Raw genomic sequence first — 19,686 nt, forward strand, 5'->3', positions numbered from 1 at the left:
TTTCGGTTTCTAATCCTCGCGGAGCAAATCGGATGTAGGCGGGCCTCTTGGTTTGCATACGACGGGGAATGGTGGTGTGGCGGCGGTGACTACAGCCTTCAGGCGAAGGAACGATGGATGCGGCTTGCGGACGCGGCGGCGTGACCTAGGGCTCTCTGTCGCGGAGGCTATGGCATTGGCGACGGCGGCAGCGGCGGCGCTTGGGGCGAGTGGAGTTGAAATGAAAAGGAAACCGCGCCTCTTTGGCTTTTGAAAGTATTGATGGCGTAAACCTAGCGATGGAATCCGCGGGTCCTCTGCTACATCGCAAGCGATTGACAGAATCTGCGGGTTTTTTGTTAAGTCTCACGGTGTGCCTCCTTGGCTCCGCTAGTCCTCGCGCTCGGGGGCTGGGCGCCTATTTCAGGTCGGCGTGCCTCCTTGGCTCCGCCAATCCTCACGGTTGGGGGCTGGACGCCTATTTCAGATCAATGTCCTCTGCGGCTCCACCAGTCCTCGTGCTCGGGAGCTGAGCGCCCTCGCGCTCGGGGGCTGGATGCCTACTTCAGGTCGGCGTGCCTCCAGCTCTGCCAGTCCTCGCGCTCGGGGACTGGGCGCCTATTTTAGGTTGGCGTGCCTCTGCGGCTCCTTCAGTCCTCGCGCTCGAGGGCTGGGGACTATATTTGGATCGTTTTTACGACAAAAACAATACGTGAGATTCTTAACCATTGGACCAATTACTTTAATCGCTTTAATGCTCGGGGGCTACTCCATATGGAGTGCGTCTTACGGCGCCCTCCATATGCTTCCCTTCGATCTACAGGATGCCAGACATCTCGTCGTATAGCCATGCGCATTTGGTCATGCACCTACGCAAGCTTCAATATTTTTTCTTTTTTGAGCATTGCGCAACCTCCATCACTATGACGACACCGCAACTTTAGCCGAGTACATTACAAGCTTCATTGCGCACCCGTCAAGCTCCTGCTCGACTCCACATTGCTCGGGGGCTTAAGAAATAAGCGTACCCACGGGTCCCCACCGACTAGAATACCCTGACAAGTGGGCCCGTCCGACCACGTCGTGCGGGCCAAGATATTAAGATACGTGGAGCATGAGCTCGGAGGCCGGACGAACAGATTCTGCCCAGATATTGCGGGATACTTGTTGTAGTCCGACTCAAATTGCTTTCCATGTAACAACCGACTAGGATTAGATCCTATCCGATTGTAACCCTAGGTCGTCAGCCTATATAAGGCAGCCAGAGACGCCCCGCGAGGGTACCTCAACTCATCCCAACGCATCTCATACTAGCAATACAATCCATCAAAATACAAGACGTAAGATATTACTCTCTGAAAGCCCAAACCTATCTAAACCTTGCATCTCCATATTACCATTCGAATTATTAGTCTTACGATCTCTTCCGCCTACAAATCTACCACCTGGATAACCCCTGATGAACTGGCAATCAAGTCACTAAATCAGACAAGGATCTAAGGGGGTGTTTGGATACGAGGTGCTAAACTTTAGGAGTGTCACATCGGATGCTAATTAGAAGGACTAAACATGAGCTAATTATAAAACTAATTGCAGAACCCCTATACTGAGCCTAATTAATCTATGATGATCTAAGGGGGTGTTTGGATACGAGGTGCTAAACTTTAGGAGTGTCACATCGGATGCTAATTAGAAGGATTAAATATGAGCTAATTATAAAACTAATTGCAAAACACCTATACTGAGCCTAATTAATCTATGATTAGCACATATTTACTGTAGCATCACATTGTCAAATCATGGACTAATTAGGCTTAATAGATTCGTCTTGCGAATTAGACTCCATCTGTGCAATGGATTTTGTAAATAGCCTACGTTTAATACTCCTAAGTAGTATCCAAACATCCGATGTGATGGGTACTAAACTTTAGGAGGTGTATCCAAACACCCCCTAAGGGGGAATGAACTATTATGTCATCAAATTGTTCCATCTTGCCATCACTGTCAACGACCAGAGTTCCTATACATCATGAGGCATTCAAGCTAATACAGCAAAGCTTGTCTATGCATCAATCAGCATGAATCCTGATGCTTATCCCAGATTGCTGGATGTTAGCTTTGTCTTCACTCCTCAGAAGCCCGAGTCCGACTGATAGGTGTGAATTTCACTGCTTAGCTGCCGAAAAAAAGAAAAACAGACTTTTAATGCCAGAAATAAGTAAAAGCCAGAAGTTAAGCCCGATATATATCTCTTATTTGTTTGATTGAACAAGAATTCTAGAAAGTTCAACCAAGTTAAGGCAGGATAACTTTTTCTTGAACTAAAAGGCAGGATACATCAACATAGCTACTTCCACCTTCATAGGATTGCAGATTGCACACAAGAAAAAACAAATGACACGAATAATGGAGGTCAGCACTCTAACCTTGAGAGGTCACTGTGACTGAAACATCAAACATAGCTTCAACTATTTGCTCCAAGTAAATGCAGGCAGTACTGTGTTAGAAGGACCAGAAAAACTGTCGAAACTCTGTTCCCGATTCTCAGCAATTAACTGCTAAGATTTATGGTGTCCTTTAGCACCTTGCAGATGCTAGCTTTTAATTCAGCTGTAACCTGGAGTTCCTTCGGGCAAGCATCCAGGACAAGCAAACTAATAATTCTCATTGTATCCGACAGAATCACTTTATTATGCCTAAGGACTTCCTGGTTAGCAAACTTGCAAGAACTTCTCAGTTTACAGGAGCTGCATATCTGAAAGGGAACAAAATGTCAAAAGTTAAGAGTTGAGTGTGTATTAAGAGCACTTTACTTCATTTTTTCTCTGAGTACAATGTGCTCAGAGCGCTGACCCACCAAGCAACTGAGTATGGACTTACTTTGTCTTCCTGGATGTTGAAGAAAGCTCGTAATCTTTTTGATGCAAAAACCGTTCTTCGTTCAACAGTCGGGCACCCAAACAAGGCTAACTTCTTCAAGTCGCTCCCTGACAGCCATCTGCCAGCAATTCACAAAATGTTCAACAACAGATAGATTTAGTGAAAGGAAATAGTTCTGCCACTCCACATTATTTTCCTTTCTTTTTCACTGTAGCTAATAGAAAATATTAAGGAAATACATGACAAAATAACTATCCAGGCCTTGTCACCTATTAGCTTGTCACTACAAAATCGGACAGTAACATTGCAGGCTTCCAACACTTAAGCAAGGAATCAAATCGAAGGTGGGGTGTTATCATTTACAAACAACTGGTTTCAGCCCAAAGAATGATTGGTCATAACTTGGCAGGATCCAAAGGATGAAAATTCAATGCGGCAGTTTGCAATAATATTTGATGCACTGCAAATAGCTTGCTTAACAAATCCCATATAACTATATAAGACATACGCATTCAAGCTACAACCAGATGGATTGAAGTAACAAATGCAATCAATTTATGAAGCAGAAACACAAATGTTCTCTTCCAGGGTACAAATTCCAAGGGATTTACTTCCTAGCATGAAGAAAACTACATACAAGTATATTTTCCTTTGATTCGGTTGTTTCATGGCATTTCCTTAGTCTAATTACTAGCAACATGAAGCATTTGCTCGCAGTGATGCCTCCCAGGCTACAAGTCGCCACTTGCAAATAATCCACTTCAGGCATTGCATAACAAAATCATGCCATTTTCCAAGCAAATTACAAGTTAAAATGCAGTACGAAAAAGCAAAAAAGCCGTCTCACCCCCATCGCCAGTGCATAACCAACACACTAGCAAATTAGAGGTTTCGAATACTGGAAGAAACACAACTTGCGAGATGCATTCAGTGCCAATGATTCGGAGCCTATGGGTGTAAAATCTAAACGCTTCAATTTACCAAGCGATGGTAAGGGATCGACAGTGCGAAGTGGGCAGATCCAACATCGTCGTCTAAAGTAACTACCCATTTCGAGAAACTGGACCCCGATTGTTCTATACAGACCCACAAATCAAACTTTTCCTGCAGTGCTCTGTCAACAAATTCGGGTAAACTAACCGACCCAATTGCGCAAGGGTAGGTAGCAGCACGAGAGGCGGCACTCACTTGGCGACGACCTGGTTGTCGTGCCCGAACCGCTCGGCGGCGGCCTTGACGACGTCGGGTGAGACGGCGTGCGGCGCGGACGAGAAGTCGGGCCCCGGCAGGTACCTCCCCTCGTGGAGCCGACGGAGCAGCGCCCCCGCCTCCTCCTCCCACGGCTGCCTCGGCCTGGGCCTCCGCGACGGCGGCTCGTCGCCGGAGCCCGGCCGCGGCGACCGAGGCTCCTGGCCGAGGAAGCGCGGGGAGAGATTCGTCGGTCGGCGCTTCGGGTTGCGGAAGATCGAGGAGAGCTTCGGCGCGGCGGAGGTGGCTGTGGCGGAGGAGGAGGAAGAGGACAAGGAGGAGGAGAGGCGGCGAGCGGCGTGGAGCGCCATGGGTTTAGGGTTCTTCCTCCTCGGCCTCGGTGGTTCGCCTGGGTGGGGGAGATGGGGAACAATGGGATCCGATCTGCGTGCTGCGGCTGCACTCCGGACCGTCCGATCGGGGGTTTGCGGTGTAGATTGGACGGACGCGGAAGACTCTTGGGCCGTCTAAAATTTGGAAGGACTCGAATTTCACCCGACATGGCCCATATAGGCCACAACAACGACACAAGGCAAAGATCCAGAGTGAAAAACACAAGTGCAATTCTGTTTCTGAACAAAACCAGCATCAAACGTGGTATCACTACCGATCAGTGTTGCAGACACGCCCAACAGTCGCAAGCCAAGCCAAAGGTTGTGTCGGCCATGTCCAGCGAGAGAGAAGCGCATCAGCATCAGCAGGGAAGCAAAAGACGCTGCCAAGGAGGAGGAGATGTTGGACTCCAAGACTCGTTCGCTTCCTCGTTCTTAGCCAATGAGAGCAGAGGCGGCCGCTGGCCGAGTAAGTGACAGCAAAGTTAAGATGAGCGACGGCGCCCTGCTCTGCCTGCTGCTGAAGTAGCTTCAGATTCGATCGAGAGCTAGGAGATCACCACCACATGTTTACTACCGTGAGCGCGAGATGTTCAGCGGTTCAACGCCGGCTGCAGCGATCTGATCGCTGCCGCTAGGAACATTCCGAGAGGGAACTTTTCTGCCTGCCCAGGATGCCGTCGGCACAACAACAGAGCGAGTCGCTCCGTCTCCTCCTCGGATGAAAACACAACGGCAAGTCGCAACAGTGACCCGTTCGTCCGTTCTGAATATTGTGTTCTCTCCTGCTGTCCTGCAACCATTCGTCCTTCCTTCCTCATGGAATCGCGTCAGACAGGGATGCGCGAAGGCGACGGGTTTTTCTTTTTCCTTGCACCTGAGATGAACTAGCTAGCCCGACCTAAAAGCAGACTGTTGTATGTGCAATGTCATGGGCAACAGTGAACACTCTCGCCTCTGCGCACATGGCGATGATTTCTTTTTCTTCCAGGAGTCGGCAAGCGGGCAGGCCGGTGTCTGCATCCAAGGCACTGCAACTGCATGAACAGCCAAAGGGACTCCTTCCCACAAAGGCTTTACCTTGAATTCTTGAAAGGAAGAGCAAGCCTTACTTTCTTTCTTCTGATCCACACCAGCACGTAGTATGAGATAAGGCCAAACCACCGGCATCAGGTCAGGTGCTTAATAAGTGACATTAGCTGCTCACAAGGACTAGCAGTGTGTTGAGAATGTAACCGTTAACAACGAACCAGCTTAAGAAGTTAGTAAGGTTCCGGGCTTGAATGGTCATCAAGGTAGCTAGCTGCTAGATTCCATGAGTTTGCAGTGAACTACTGCTACTTTCCATAGTAGCACCACTGCTAGCTGCCAAGCAAGTTGGAGCGTTCAACGCTTCCGTTTTTCTGTTGAACGTTGCCGCTGAACACGGCAAACTCGTACTACTGCTGCTGAACATGGTTCGATCCGTAATACGAGTTCCATTGCTTCACGTCGTACCTGCATGATCCTAATTCTAAACCAGGTACTAGGTATAGGTAGGTCAACGCATAGCAATGCGCCATGCAGTCCTTGCAAACCCAGCAGAATCAGGCCGTTTGTCTCCCTACGTTTGTCTTGTCTTAGCTTCAGGGGAGAGAGAAGAGCAGTAGGGCGCCTGGAAAAATGGAGAATCCGAAGCTGCTGTTCAGATTCTTCTCATTGCCGGCCTGGCACTGTCAGGCTACGTAATGGCGTGCTGTTTGCTCAAACTTGGAAGTAGGACGTGGTGTGTTTTGCAGCGTGTGCTACCAGGTGGTACTCCTACTTGACAGCAAGATGCAATGACGATGACAGTGGCGCTGAGGACGGAATTGAACCGGGCCGATTAGCTAGGAGGCGCGTGGGCTGCGATTGGCGTTTGCGCCACGACGACAGCGAACAGGAAAGCAGAAGATGCTGCTGAAGGAGAGACGTCGCCGGACGTTGAAGGCTTTGCTCTCGTTCTTCGTTCCTAGCCAATCAGCAGCCGCGGCGGCTGTTGGCCAAGCAACATTCATTCCGAGTGAGATCGACAGTGCCCCGCGCTGGCTGCTACCCCTGCAGGTTCAGGCTCCAGGGCTAGAGAAAAAGCGAGAAATCACAACCACATGTTCAATGCATTTCTGGTGGATGTTCATCAGCGCCGACCGCTCCAATTCGATCGATCGCTACTGCCAGGAACATTCCGAGAGGAAGCTTTTTTCCTCTCCAGGACACCGACACACCGTCGCCCGTCGGCAACAAACAGTGAGTCAGTCTCATCTGAATGTACTAACTACAAGAGTTTACATCTTTCCCTACAGTTTTGTTTGGTAATCGTCAACAATTTAATTCCTTCAAAACTCAATACCTACAGTTTTTGTGCAAAACAAAAGAGAGAGACAGTCTTGCAGCCTTGCAGGGAACTCGAAAGTCGGGGGAATTAAACTGAAACGAACCACAGGAAGCAGTGAGTCTTCTGTCCCCTGATTTGTTTCTATAGAGTCACAGGAGAGAAGAAAACACGTACCACGCTCCGCGTCATGCATTACGGGAGAGAGGTTGCTTTGCTTCCAAGAGTGTGCACAAGTCGCCAAGCAAGCCACTGCTTTGTCTAATGCAACATTGCAGTGTGCAAGCAGGCAGGCAAGCTGTGGCAGTATAGCACGCAGAGAGGAGCAGAGGCATTCAAGCCACTGCAACTGCAACCTGAGAACACACAGAGGCTTGCCTTGAAAGGAAGCGCAAAGCCACGCTTTTTCTTTCCCCTGAATTAATATGATCTAGCTAGCAGATCAGACAAGCCCCAAATAACAGGACGAACACATTGTTTCGTAATCATATTTGTCGATTGTTAAACAAAAAGATCTTCTTCTTTTTACGAAGGAGTAATTATACTTTTGTTAGAATTTGTTACCTCATGACTTCATGAGGCCATTTGGGGTCACCACTCAAGTGCACGGGACAACAAGCTTACCTTGGAACAGTGTCGTACGAGCTGTAGTTGTCAGCTTAACGCTTCTCTGTTCATAGAAAATTGTGCTGGACATTTTCTTTCTTCCACTAGTATCGTTTGAGTCAGAGTTGTACTTTACATAGAGGAGAGTATACTAGTGGTACCAGGAAAAATGGATACTATGTAGGTCAGCACATAGTCATGTGCCGATAGTACGCGAGGCACGGTAAATCAGGTGGTTTGCCTCCCAAGTGTTGTGTTACCTCCATTGGGCCAACAGCGCAAAATGTGACTTGGACACCAGCAGCTGGGATTCTGCTGTTTTCAGGGGCCGAAAAATGCAGTTTCCGGTAGTAGTAGTCCGGCAGGCAGAGGAGTTGGATTCCGATGCGGCCAGCTGCTGCTGCAACTTGCCCCGTCGTGCGTCCACCATGTACGCGGACGTGAGCTGTGTCTGACCTGACCTGCACGACTTCTCCGGCGGCCGCTCCAGGATGAACCAGGGATGAAGCTTCTTCGATTCGCCAGTTGCCTGCATGGTAATGGTAGGACGTGCGTGCGTGTTTGACCTGACCCAACCCGAACCCTGTCCTTCTTCCACGGGGCGGCACCGAGCTTCTTGTCCTGCACCCGCACACGCACGTACACTTGGATTCGGTCCAGTCTTAATTTCATCGTCACCCGATGCAAAAGAGTCTTGGACGGCCAAGGGTTCCAGCTAATCGAGGACGCCATGTGAATCGAGTACATCCAATTCCTCCTATGTGATGACTGATGATGATTTGGCTAACCAATTTTGACTGCGCCAATGAGAGCAGACCATCCAGCCAATCAGATGCCGTTGCCCATGCCTCCTTCACCATCACAGCCTCCGGCTCTCCCCTGAAATGGTTTCAGTTGCAAGCTCTCTGTCTCAAGTCTCAGCTCATCAGCCCCACCACCCGGCTCTCTATCTAGCTGCGCAGTTATAAATACGCTGCGACGTCGCTCACATTCCTCCCTGCAAATCGCAACACCCAAGCCACTGAGCGAGCTAGACACACACAAACCCAATCCAGAGCTAGCCAAGAAGCAGGGAAGCTAGAGACGATCCATCGCGCGCTGCCATGGCTCCGTCGTCGCAACGCACGGCCGCGGCCGCCTTCTTTGTCGTCCTCCTCGTCCTGGCGTCGCCGTCTCTGCTGCAACTGCAAGCAGCCAGGACGACGCCGAGTGACGACGGACAGGGACAGCAGCAGCAAGTGCTCGCCGCGACGGCGACGACGATGAGCAGCAGCAGCTCCACTACGCCAGCGGCCGGGCCTGCGTCGGCATCATCGGCCTTGCAAGAGAGGCCCGCGATTGCGCTTCTGCCGCCGCCGCCGCCGCCGGCCACCACCATTGCGGCAGCTGGCCGCAGCCGGCTGCTCGGCTCCGTGCCCAGCCCCGGCGTCGGCCACTAGCTCCGCTCCAGAGTCCAGACACCGCCTCTTCGCAGTAGCGTGATACTACTGACCATGAGTCTTACTACTAATTCCTAGTTCCAATTTCAGCATGAGAGTTGAGACATCTCCACATGCTACGACGCATACATGTGGATCAGAGTTTCAGGCAAAGATCAGTTCTATATATGTTAATATACATATAAGTTAAACTGGAAAATCTTTTTTCTTTATCTTCGATTTTAGTTTTCATTACGTCGCTGTCTGCTGGATGGTTCTGATGTGTTTGAATGGAATGTTGCTAAAAATTACATCAAATTCTTTGACGTTTCACGTGGGCTCCCTATTGAGTTACATCGACCGAAAAGGGACCTGATTGGACGCCGGCCAAAGCAATCCGTCGTCTCCTTGCTCGGGTTCCCTTCTCGCGGTTGCTTGCCTGGCATCAACACCTGTTGCGTGCATTGGCGCATTGCTGCCGATGGGCGATAGATCCAGCGGCAATGGCAAAGCTGATGCTTCTTCCGATCCATTTGCTCCGGCGACATATGGAGTGCTGAAAACTAAAGCCATTCATTCCCTTTTTAAAATGCTGCAAAGTCAACGCACTTACATTCCAAATAAAACGCTTGAGTTTCACACCATACATCACTTCAATCTCTCTGAAAGATATATAGATAGGACGTAGTGGTCCTATAGACGAGTTATTTGATTTGATTTGAGCTTAATTTTGATGTCTCAAAAAACCAAGTGTTTTATAGCCTTCTAAGGGCCTGTTTGGCAACCAAGTGTTAAAATTTAACACCTGTCACATCGGATGTTTGGATGCTAATTAGGAGTATTAAATATAGGCTAATTACAAAACTAATTGCACAGATGAAGTGTAATTCACGAGACGAATCTATTAAGCCTAATTAGTCCATGATTTGACAATGTGGTGCTACAGTAACCAATTGCTAATGATGGATTAATTAGGCTTAATAGATTCGTCTCGCGGATTAGCACAGGGTTCTGCAATTAGTTTTATAATTAGCTCATATTTAGTTCTCCTAATTAGCATCCGAACATCCGATGTGACACTGTTAAAGTTTAACACCTCGTATCCAAACACCCCCTAACATTTTTTTGTCTATATTGGGTTTGCAGACATTTTTTTTGGGTGCGATATTTATATGATGGACGATTCCAGTAGTACTTGATTTTTTTTTGTCAGTTAAAATTTAAATTTAATCGAAAACCAAGCGTTGAAAGCTTTCTACAATGCTTATGTGTTGTATAGTCACTGTTTCTGATAATAACATGACCGAGTAGGGTTAGATGTGTTCAAATAGTGCCTTGTTAATTGCTTATACAAATAAGGGCCCATTTGTAATGCGAATGATGTTTAACAATAACGAATCCCTTTTCCTAAATTAATTGGCCTATGATTTACCGAAAGTTCAAAAAGTTATATTGCTAAAAAGAGAAAATTCAACAGTTGTGTTAGGAGTATGTAATAATTATTGCATGAAACTGTCACCATCTCAGGGATGATGATGCTATAGCTAGTTCCCTCTTTGTGCGTTCATATAAATGCACACTTGGTCAACCAGCTCAACACCTGGAAATCTTATCCTATTATTCTGCTTCAACGCTTTGCAAAAAGGGGGGGAAAAAAGAACGCTTGATACAAACAAATCAAAGAGCTAGCATCAATAATTGGCACATTTGGCAACATTAGAAATTATCTAGGTGTCAAAAAACGGACAAAATATATGCAGGGCACATCACCATCATATTAGCCAATAGCAACGGTAGGTTGCAGTGAAAAGCGTCTATCTAGTGTGTAGAAGTAGAACCGTCACATCCCAAACTTTCTGCACGGAAATGTCCAATCCTTAATGGATAAACATGGCAAGAATGCAGCATGACTTCTTTTGCAAATGCCGGGGCTAAGTGAGTGTAAGTGGGAGTTTCATGAGCATTAATTTTCATGTCATATCATCAATTTTGCTGATTTGGCAAGATATTTATGAAGAGAGATAAAGAAAAGTGTCATCCTATGTGAGAGAAGTTTCATCCACATGACACTCAACAGATACAATTACCTAGTTTCCACTTTTGGTAACTGTGCATCGAGACTGGCAGAGATGTCCATGTCGAGTTGACACACAATTCGTGGCAATCCCATCGAGAGCCATTCAATGTGGTCACTGTGCACTTTTGAGATTTAAGCCACTGTACCAGATAATTAGCACGGATCAACCGCTGTCTTAATTAACTGTGACAGCAACAGTGACGGCCACACAGGATTTCAGGGAACTGGAAGGTCCGTCTGGGCCATACTCGGCCATTTTTCCTTGAACGATCCCCCATGTGTTACTGACGAGATCTCCGGAACGGAGAGTGGTATGCCCACCCACACGTCCAGCAGATATTTCCAGGCTACTCTTGCACTTTTCTCCCTTTTAAGTTGTGCTGCATATCATGGATGATCATCAGTTCAGTTGCTATCGCCGAAGAAAGGCAAGAAAGGGCTTTCGAGTCCGCGCGAGCACTGACCATCTCTCGGAGTTTCAACTCTCAAAAGTGCATCGCGATCGCGTCGTCGTTTTCCTCTGGAACGAAATTCATCGAGATCAAAAGCTTCAGTTCATTCCTGGTGCGGCGGCGGCAAATCGTTTTTCCACACGTGGAGGTCAGGTACGGACGCCATGTCGCCTCGCGACAGCCGACGGCACCGATGCCGTGGTTTCCTACGCGCTGGCTGACCGACTCTTTACAGCAAGTAGATCGGCCAGCCCAAAAAAGCCTAGCTCGATCATCACCCTGACCCTGAGTGGCGGGTCGGCGCAGGTCATCTTCAACCTTCTTCCTTTCTAAGGAGAGGAGACCCTTGAAACAACTCCTTACCCGAAGAACCGTACCCCGATGATAACAACCACCAAGGGCGCGATAAGATTAGGTTTGGATGCATAAGGACGTCGGAGTGAGTGACTGACGGTGTGAGGGTTCTTTTGGCTCCTAGCATGGTGACCTACCATGTAAGTTGCAATGCGAACAACAATCATACAAGGCCAGGGCTGTGGACGAACAGAACTCGCTTGTCCAGTCAAGTTAAAGCTGAAACGAAATATCGTGCTGCATTTCCAATCCTCATCAAGAATCGCCAACTGATGAAACTCCATCCACGTTTTTGCCACACGGTGTTGTAAAAAAGCATGCACGTTGATTGGAACTTGCCAATAACATATCGAAAGGTTTCACGTCAGCGCGTGTAAGTAGTCCCGAGTTTTCGTGCTGGACCAGAGCAAAGGTTCGTTTGACATGAGCCAAACCCACTGTGCATCTCACTTTGGAAAGTGAAAAGGTGCCATAACGCGTGGTAACCACGGCCACCGGAGGAGTGTCAGCTACTGTTCCTTGAACATGCATGGCAATGAGTGCTACACCTCTACACCACACTATAGAGGATTGACCACAGGTCCACAACTAGCTATTCTTCTTCAGGAATTGCATTTCATCATTGGTGACAAGATGACAATGGATCGACATGCAACCCCCCCCCCCCCCCCTTTTTTCCTTTTGAGCGAGAATAGGTAAATGTGCACCAGGAATCGCCTAGCCTGCACGCGCACCATACACTCCAATCCCTCTGTTCTAAAATAGTAATGTTTTAATTTTGCCATAAGTTAAACTTTTCCAACTTACATTTGTAATACAGTATCAAGATATATAAATTTGAAGGTAGATCTTTAATAAACAAATTCGATATTGTAGGTATTGTCCTATTTTTTCTATTAACTTACAAGATAATATTGATATAAGACAACTAAAATACCTTAGAATGGATGGGTTACTTTCTTTTTCCTTATGGTATTTTTCACCTCAACTTTTTAGATCATTTTCCGCACGAATCATTTAGGACGTCTTTAATGGTATGAGCTATACTACCACTAAGTCAGCAAATGTGGGGGAGTAGGCACCCTTGAATAGGTGCTATGATAGTGAAGTGCATTGGAAAACATTCGAAATGGTCTTTTAACTACACGCTAGTCTATGCTTTTCTCACTGTTCTAAAATATTTATGTTTTAATTTTATCATATGTCAAACTTCTCCAACTTTTACATCTACTAATATCAGATAAATGCAGTGCCAAGATAAATTTGAAGGTGAATTTGAATAAACAAATCTGATGCTGTAGGTGTTGTTTTATTTTCTGTTAACTTGCTAGATAATAGTGATATAGGATAAAACTAAAACACCTTAAATGTTAGAACGGACACTTTCTGGTATTTTCACCTCTATTTTTTAGATCATCTTCCACACGAGCCAATTAAGCTCGCCTTAGTAGAAGTGGGCAGCGGCACTGGGTGGACGGTGTATCCGCCCTTAACTGAGGAGGTGTTTGGGAGATAGTGGCTAAACTTTAACCCTGTCACATCGAATATTTGGATGCTAATTAGAAGGACTAAATATAAGCTAATTACAAAACTAATAGCAGAACCCCTAGGCTAAATTGCGAGACGAATCTATTAAGCCTAATTAATCCATCATTAGCGAGTGTTTACTGTAGCACCACATTGTCAAATCATGAACTAATTAAGTTTAATAGATTTGTCTCGCGATTTAGCCTAGGGTTGTGCAATTAGTTTTGTAATTAGCCTATGTTTAATACTTCTAATTAGTGTCCAAACATCCGATATAGTTTAGCCCCTGTCTCCCAAACACCCCCTGAAATAACAAGCTATTCTAGAGGAGCAGTTGATTTAGCAATTCTTAGTCTTCATCTACCAGGTGTTTCATCAATTTTAGGTTCCATCAATTTTGTAACTACTTCTATCTTTACTTTTATTAAAAATGCACGAGCCATTTACTAGCATGCAGGAGAAATCTTATTTCTCTTCTGTTTGTTTTTTCTATAACAAAATACTTCTGACTTGCGACAGACCGACAGATTGCCTACTGCTGGCCCAGAAAATATGGGCCCAGCCCATCCTATTCCTGGGCCGATATACGAAAATAAGGCTGGTTTGTATTCGTGTTAGTTTTTGACAAAAGTTTGCAGCTTTTTTTTCACTTTAGTCCAACATAAATCAACGTCGAAGAAGAAATACAAAAACAGAGAAGATAGAAGAGCCGATTTTGATCTACAAACACACTGATACCACGCATTTACATGATCGATCGTATATAAGTAGTAGTAAGTACAGAGCTTCAACGTTAATCTGTATCATCTATAGTAAATCAAAGATAAACATGTGTGTGTGTGTGTGTGTGTGTGTGTGTGTGTGTGCGTGTGTGTGTGTGTGTGCAAAAGTATGGAGATATATACTCGTGACGATCAGCTGATAGCAGAAGCACAAACGATCAACGCATGCCCGGTGCGAACTCCGATCCTGGGAAGCACCCGCCGCGCGCTACACGTGGCCCCTGATGCTCGGGCCGGATGGCGGCAGCGGCACCACCTGCCGGGGCTTCGCCGCCACGCGGTCCGTCGCCGGCGCACCGTGGCTCGTGGACATCGATTCCGGCGCCGCCGGCGACAAAGCGGCACGGCCGCCTGGCGCCATGAGGAGGACAGCCGAGCGGCGGTGGCCACCGCCGCTCCACGGCCATGGCGCAACCCTTGCCGCGGACGACGGCGACGCAAGCGCTAGCGCTACAAAGATGAACCCCAGCGACATGATCGTCATCTTCAACTTGAAAAGCCGCCGAGAAGCTGAAGGTGGAGGAGCCATGGCTCTGGGCCTCTGGTCGATCGATGGCTCGGCCTTCAGATTGGTATGTGTGTGCACGTATGTGCTGTTGGTGGAGGAGCCATGTGAGCTGGAATCTATTTGATTTGATTAGATTTGCTGATAAAGAAGGTTTGGTACGTGCTAGCACCGAGTCTCTATCTCTATATCTCTTCATGGACTCTTGACAGGTTTGTGTAGGCATCGCATGCGTTGTTAGGATGGTAGGGGGCGCATGGTTACGCATGTCAGTGACATCTGATAGGAATCTGGGTTTCAGAATAGGCTAGGGCTTTTCAGATAGCGAGGGTGAGAGGCGTCACAACTCTAGACGACGTAGACCAAGCAAACTGCCGCCCAACTGCAATATTTCTTGAATGATGGTGACGTAGAAACATGAGAAACGCTATTTATCTGTTCGAACAAATTTGTTGACAAAAAATCTGCCAGATTTGCAATGTTCTAGGGTAATGTAAACAATATTTGCCGGTGAAATAAAATATTCTAGGTAGAGCATTTAAATTTCTTAAAAAAACAGAGGTGACAGGCTTTAGATTTGCAATGTTCCAGTCTAAGAAGAAAAAAATCCAAGTAGCAAATAAAATATTTTAACTCTATTTCCCTTATTCTGTAATAGACGGATGAATATAATTACATTGTTGCATCTGACGGAGATTTCACTCATGAAATCTGTCAAAAGATAATTAGATAGTCCCTAGAAATAAACTATACAATTGCGATGCAATAGTATGCCTAAACTTTTGGAGTTCATTTGTCAATATGAGTGTTCATTTTCTAGACTTATATTTAAGTCGTTAACTACTAAAATGATGAATGTATTAAATCATGAAAATCCAAAAAAGTACAGATGTTAAGGCAGCCTCGGGTAAGACAACTATACTAGTATCACTTTTTTGGGTAAATTATTTGTAGTACCTTTTACTGTAAAATAAGTTAAAAATCATAATATAACAACAACAGTAGTTTCAAGCCATACAATTTCCATATGTCAAACAAGAATGTTCACAACCATGGTCATGGTTAAAAAGTTGAAAAGATCCATTGCACACACACCAACATAGAACTTATCTTTGATTATGGCGCAGGTTGTTGCTATTCTTTGAAGCATCCATAATTTTAATCCCACAAACTTCTACGGTAAAGAAAACAACCCTTCATTGGAATATAATAAAACGGAGAGGTTAATGTAAGCGATGAGAGAATGAAGTGGATCGCAACAACTGAACTGCATTGATCTTGCCTTGGTGTACATGTACATGTACACAGCTGAACGAGTCAGTAACTAACCGATAAGCTAACTAACCTAGCTACTTACACGGAGAACCACGGGACGTGATTTACGGGAGCCTATACATCGCTAACAGTTAATTGCACTCGAAAATCAAGCCCATGATTTTATCTTCCTTTCTTTTTGTGTCACTGTATGTTCTCAATCAGATGTCACACTCACTCTAGCTATCCGGGTCCATGACTCGATGGTTCATCACCGGCCGAAGGAAGACATGTATGGAGCAAGCATATCTGCTGAACCTATAGGTTTGCATGTCCACGTGACATGTTGGCATTTCCTGTCGGCCTGTCGTCAGTAATGGCTGCTAGCTCTACCCAACACGTGCGTGCTTGGACCGTTGGACGACCACCCATCGTTTGGTACGAAGAATTCCTGCTTATGATGACACGGCTGGTTATATGCAGCTTATCAACTTAGCTTGATTTGCAGTGATGACAGATGAAACGAGCAATGTAATGCATGGATTAACTGTTTTGTATATTCTACATTGATGATGCGAACAGAGAGAATTTGGGTCAGAACAAATAAGCCAGAGGATAGATGCCTTCGAAGCATTAGCCCATGGGCTAAGTGAATGATCAGTAGTTATAAAAACATTGTTGGGATTCAGGCATTCAGCAGTAGACAAAACAGGAAGAGGATACGCTGCCTGCGCAATCTCTTCTTCCTCTTCTTCAGCCTTCTCTGTTCCAAAGGCGTAGCCAGAAACTCAATTTTTTCGTTGCTAGGGGGACCAGCAGTGGTAATTTTTTCAAAATTTGATAGAATTCTTTTTTTTTTGGAAAATTGGAAGCCATAGCCCCCCCTCCTCGAGGCACAACAGCAAAACTGGAACGGTAAAAGCAGAGGAAGACGACAGACGCGAAGGCGTAACCGGACTGTCCTTTTTTGAGGCACAACTGCGGGCAACGCGTTGCCGGGCACAAGCGGCGAGCGCCCGTTGCTCGTCTGTTTCTTCGCCATCGCCGCCGTCCTCTCGTCTCCCAAGCTCTGCCACATCCGATCCCACACCAGTCCGTGCCTCGGGGCCCTCGATCGGTTAGAGGAATGCTGGCGGCGATGGACTCCTCGTGCCGGCGATGATGCGCCGAGGGGAGCAATCGGACATCCGGTAGGACAAACGGGAGGGGAGCGCGCATGGAACGGCCGGGATACGGCGGTGCTCCGGCGAGACAGCGGCGCCCAGGGGTGGTCGGCGAACGAAGTAACGACCGGGGGCGGACGGTAAATGAAATACCGCCCACCCCCCGGGTTCCCAGTAGCTGTTGGATCGGACACCTGCGGCCTGGATCTGCGTACGGGAAGGACAGACTTCTCTCCTCTATCGCCCTCGCTCGAGAGACCCCTGCTGTGCCCCTTGACGCCGCTCTGAGATCCGGCGACCCGCGGCGCGCAGGCACCGCCCAAGAACGCAGCTGTCGTCGAGTGAACGCCTCACGGTAGAGATTGTTGCTGCAGATCCGCGGAGAAGGCGAAGATACGGTCCTCGCGCATGTCCTCCTCCGTGCAGACATAGGAGCTGTTGCTCAAAAGAAGTAGAGGCATTGGCATTGACCAAGGACTCAAGGACAGTAAACACAGGCCAGAGGCCCTCGCCGTCGGCACCACTGGAATCGAATCACACCAACACGACCCAGCGGCGTCGCGGACAGGCACGGCCCACGGCATGCATCTCGGGCTGGCCAGAGCTTGCGGCGACGCACAGCGCGCGCCTCGGAGGCAAACGGGCTGGTGAACAGAGGTCGGGGACGGGGAGAGCCTCCACCGCGCCGGTTCCGTTCCGCCGGCGGGCGACCACAACTTCAGGAGGCCTCCTCCCTCCGGTACGCGGAAGGTGACAGGCGAGCGCGCGAGGTCGCGGCCGGGTCGCGGCGGTTGTCCGGCGAGACAACAACCCCAGGGGTGGACGCCTCGGTCTCTATCAACCATCGGATCGTCCTTGTGCGGTCGAGATTGACCAGGAAATTACATAAGCGGATGGAAATTCCCCAGTTCTTCTTCCTCGCTCGACTCCCGCGCCCCCGTCCCCCGCGCGGCCAGACTGCCAGAGCATCTGCTTCCCCCAACGACGTCCTGACCGGACCTCTCGCGAGCCGCGGCACCGGCGGTGGAAGGGATACGGAGACCCACACTCTTGTTCCGATGATGTGTCCTTGCGGCGGCGAGGCCGAGGCTCACTGCCCGACGGAACGGCCTTCTCATCCTACTGCTCGTTGCGTGGCAGCGGGCTTAACAGCGCAGAGAACGGCGGCCGCCGGAACGTGGCGTGGAGGTGCAAGACGATGTTAACTGTAAAACGGTGCCGATGAACATGAGAATTTCTGCAATCCCAAGGACAGACCACCATAAACTGAAGATTTGCTTGATTCTGATTTGCAGACTGCAAAGACACGCCGCAGCAACAGGCATTCTGCAAGCGTGGCTACGAGTGACAACCCAGTGTTTAGCTATCCCCTCTTATCACTCTGCGGATTTGTGCAGACATATGGCGATACTGCACCTAGCGTCAAAACTCAGAACAGAACCCACATGAAAAATGAAGGAGCAGCAAAAATGGCGGCGGGAACATAACGATGTACAGCTGCAGAGGCATTTTGCTGACTGCTTTACACAGCCGATGCTTTCATGAAAAAGATTTGCACAGATCGTTTTGCAGTTGACAGTTGAAACCAATGATCAAGTCTGTGTATCAGGCTATCTGGGACCAAAGGGTCCATCTCCATCACCACAACCAACAGCTCTATCTGGCAACGGTCTCCAAGCATAATAGCTCGAGAATTTGACACGGGCGAGTCATGGTTCAGCTCCAAACAGAAGCACCAGCGAGTCAGCAACAGGAGCAGGAAGGGACAGTTGGGATACACCACAAAAGAAGAAAAGCCGTCAGCACAAAAGGCGCCATGCATTGCCTCGTTTCTAAAATCTTTTCTTTGCAGCTGCTTAGTGCCATTTAGCTGTATCTTTCCCGTCCTTATATTTTTTGATGAAAAATGCGTATCACGTTGCCGATCAATAATTCAAAACCAAAGCAGAGGACAATTATGAAAACCAAACATCCACCTGGCAGGAGACAACAGGACGAGGCGAAACGGCCTATTGGAAAGAAGCTCTAATCTTTTTTGTGTGCAGCTTCTTTTTCTCTACATCTCAACAAAAATAGTCATCCGCGAAGTAAAAGCACGTTTCCTGAGGATTTGTGATGTTTGATCTACTGGGATGCTTTAGTTATTATGGAAAAAAAAGATTAGTAGAAAGTAGAGCAATGAGAACCATGGTTCTGAATATTTTGCAAGCAAAACTGGACAGGATGCAACTGCTTCAGAGTTTCCATTGCCACACCACACACACGCCGTGGCCTCAAGCTTGTCCTTTCCGGTGTCAACCAGGTGGCTTAATAATGGAGCGACAGTCGAGTTTAACTAGTGCTTGATCACACACTTTTAGCGCTTGATCACAAACCACCAAAAGGAGCCAACCAACTGCAAAACGGCAAATCACAAGTTCCAACACACCAAAGCCGTATCAACAAACGTCCAAAAAGAAACCATTATTGTTAGTTCCTCCTCAATTCACCTCCCCGATGAACAAAACAAACCACTACTCCATCAGTCGGGACCTCATCCATCAGATCGGCGGGCATGCAATGCCGGGGATGCAATCCATGGTCAGATTCACCACAAGATTAGAGCAATCTCGGGAGCTTCCGGTTCCTGCAATGGCAAGAACAACCTGATGAACTGGATCGGATGACCCCAGATCCACCAGCAAACATGGCATTCGGATTGCAGAGCACCATGCCATCCATCAGTAAAGCAACATGACAATAGCAGAGAGCAAGAACAA

General features: G+C 47.6%; 1 protein-coding gene across 1 annotated transcript; it reads right to left on the bottom strand.

The window, feature by feature from the left end:
* Positions 1-1,893: 1,893 nt before the first annotated feature.
* Positions 1,894-4,508, bottom strand: LOC101785943. The gene is made up of 4 exons (XM_004968508.3): positions 4,048-4,508; positions 2,860-2,977; positions 2,406-2,734; positions 1,894-2,155 (listed from the first exon to the last, which is right to left on the bottom strand). The coding sequence occupies exons 1-3, from the start codon at positions 4,416-4,418 to the stop codon at positions 2,531-2,533; spliced, it is 693 nt and encodes a 230-aa protein (XP_004968565.1). The 5' UTR covers positions 4,419-4,508; the 3' UTR covers positions 1,894-2,155; positions 2,406-2,530.
* Between the last annotated feature and the right edge of the window lie 15,178 nt (positions 4,509-19,686).

The sequence above is a fragment of the Setaria italica genome, chromosome V, assembly GCF_000263155.2.
Source record: "Setaria italica strain Yugu1 chromosome V, Setaria_italica_v2.0, whole genome shotgun sequence".
NCBI classification, from domain to species: Eukaryota; Viridiplantae; Streptophyta; class Magnoliopsida; order Poales; family Poaceae; genus Setaria; species Setaria italica.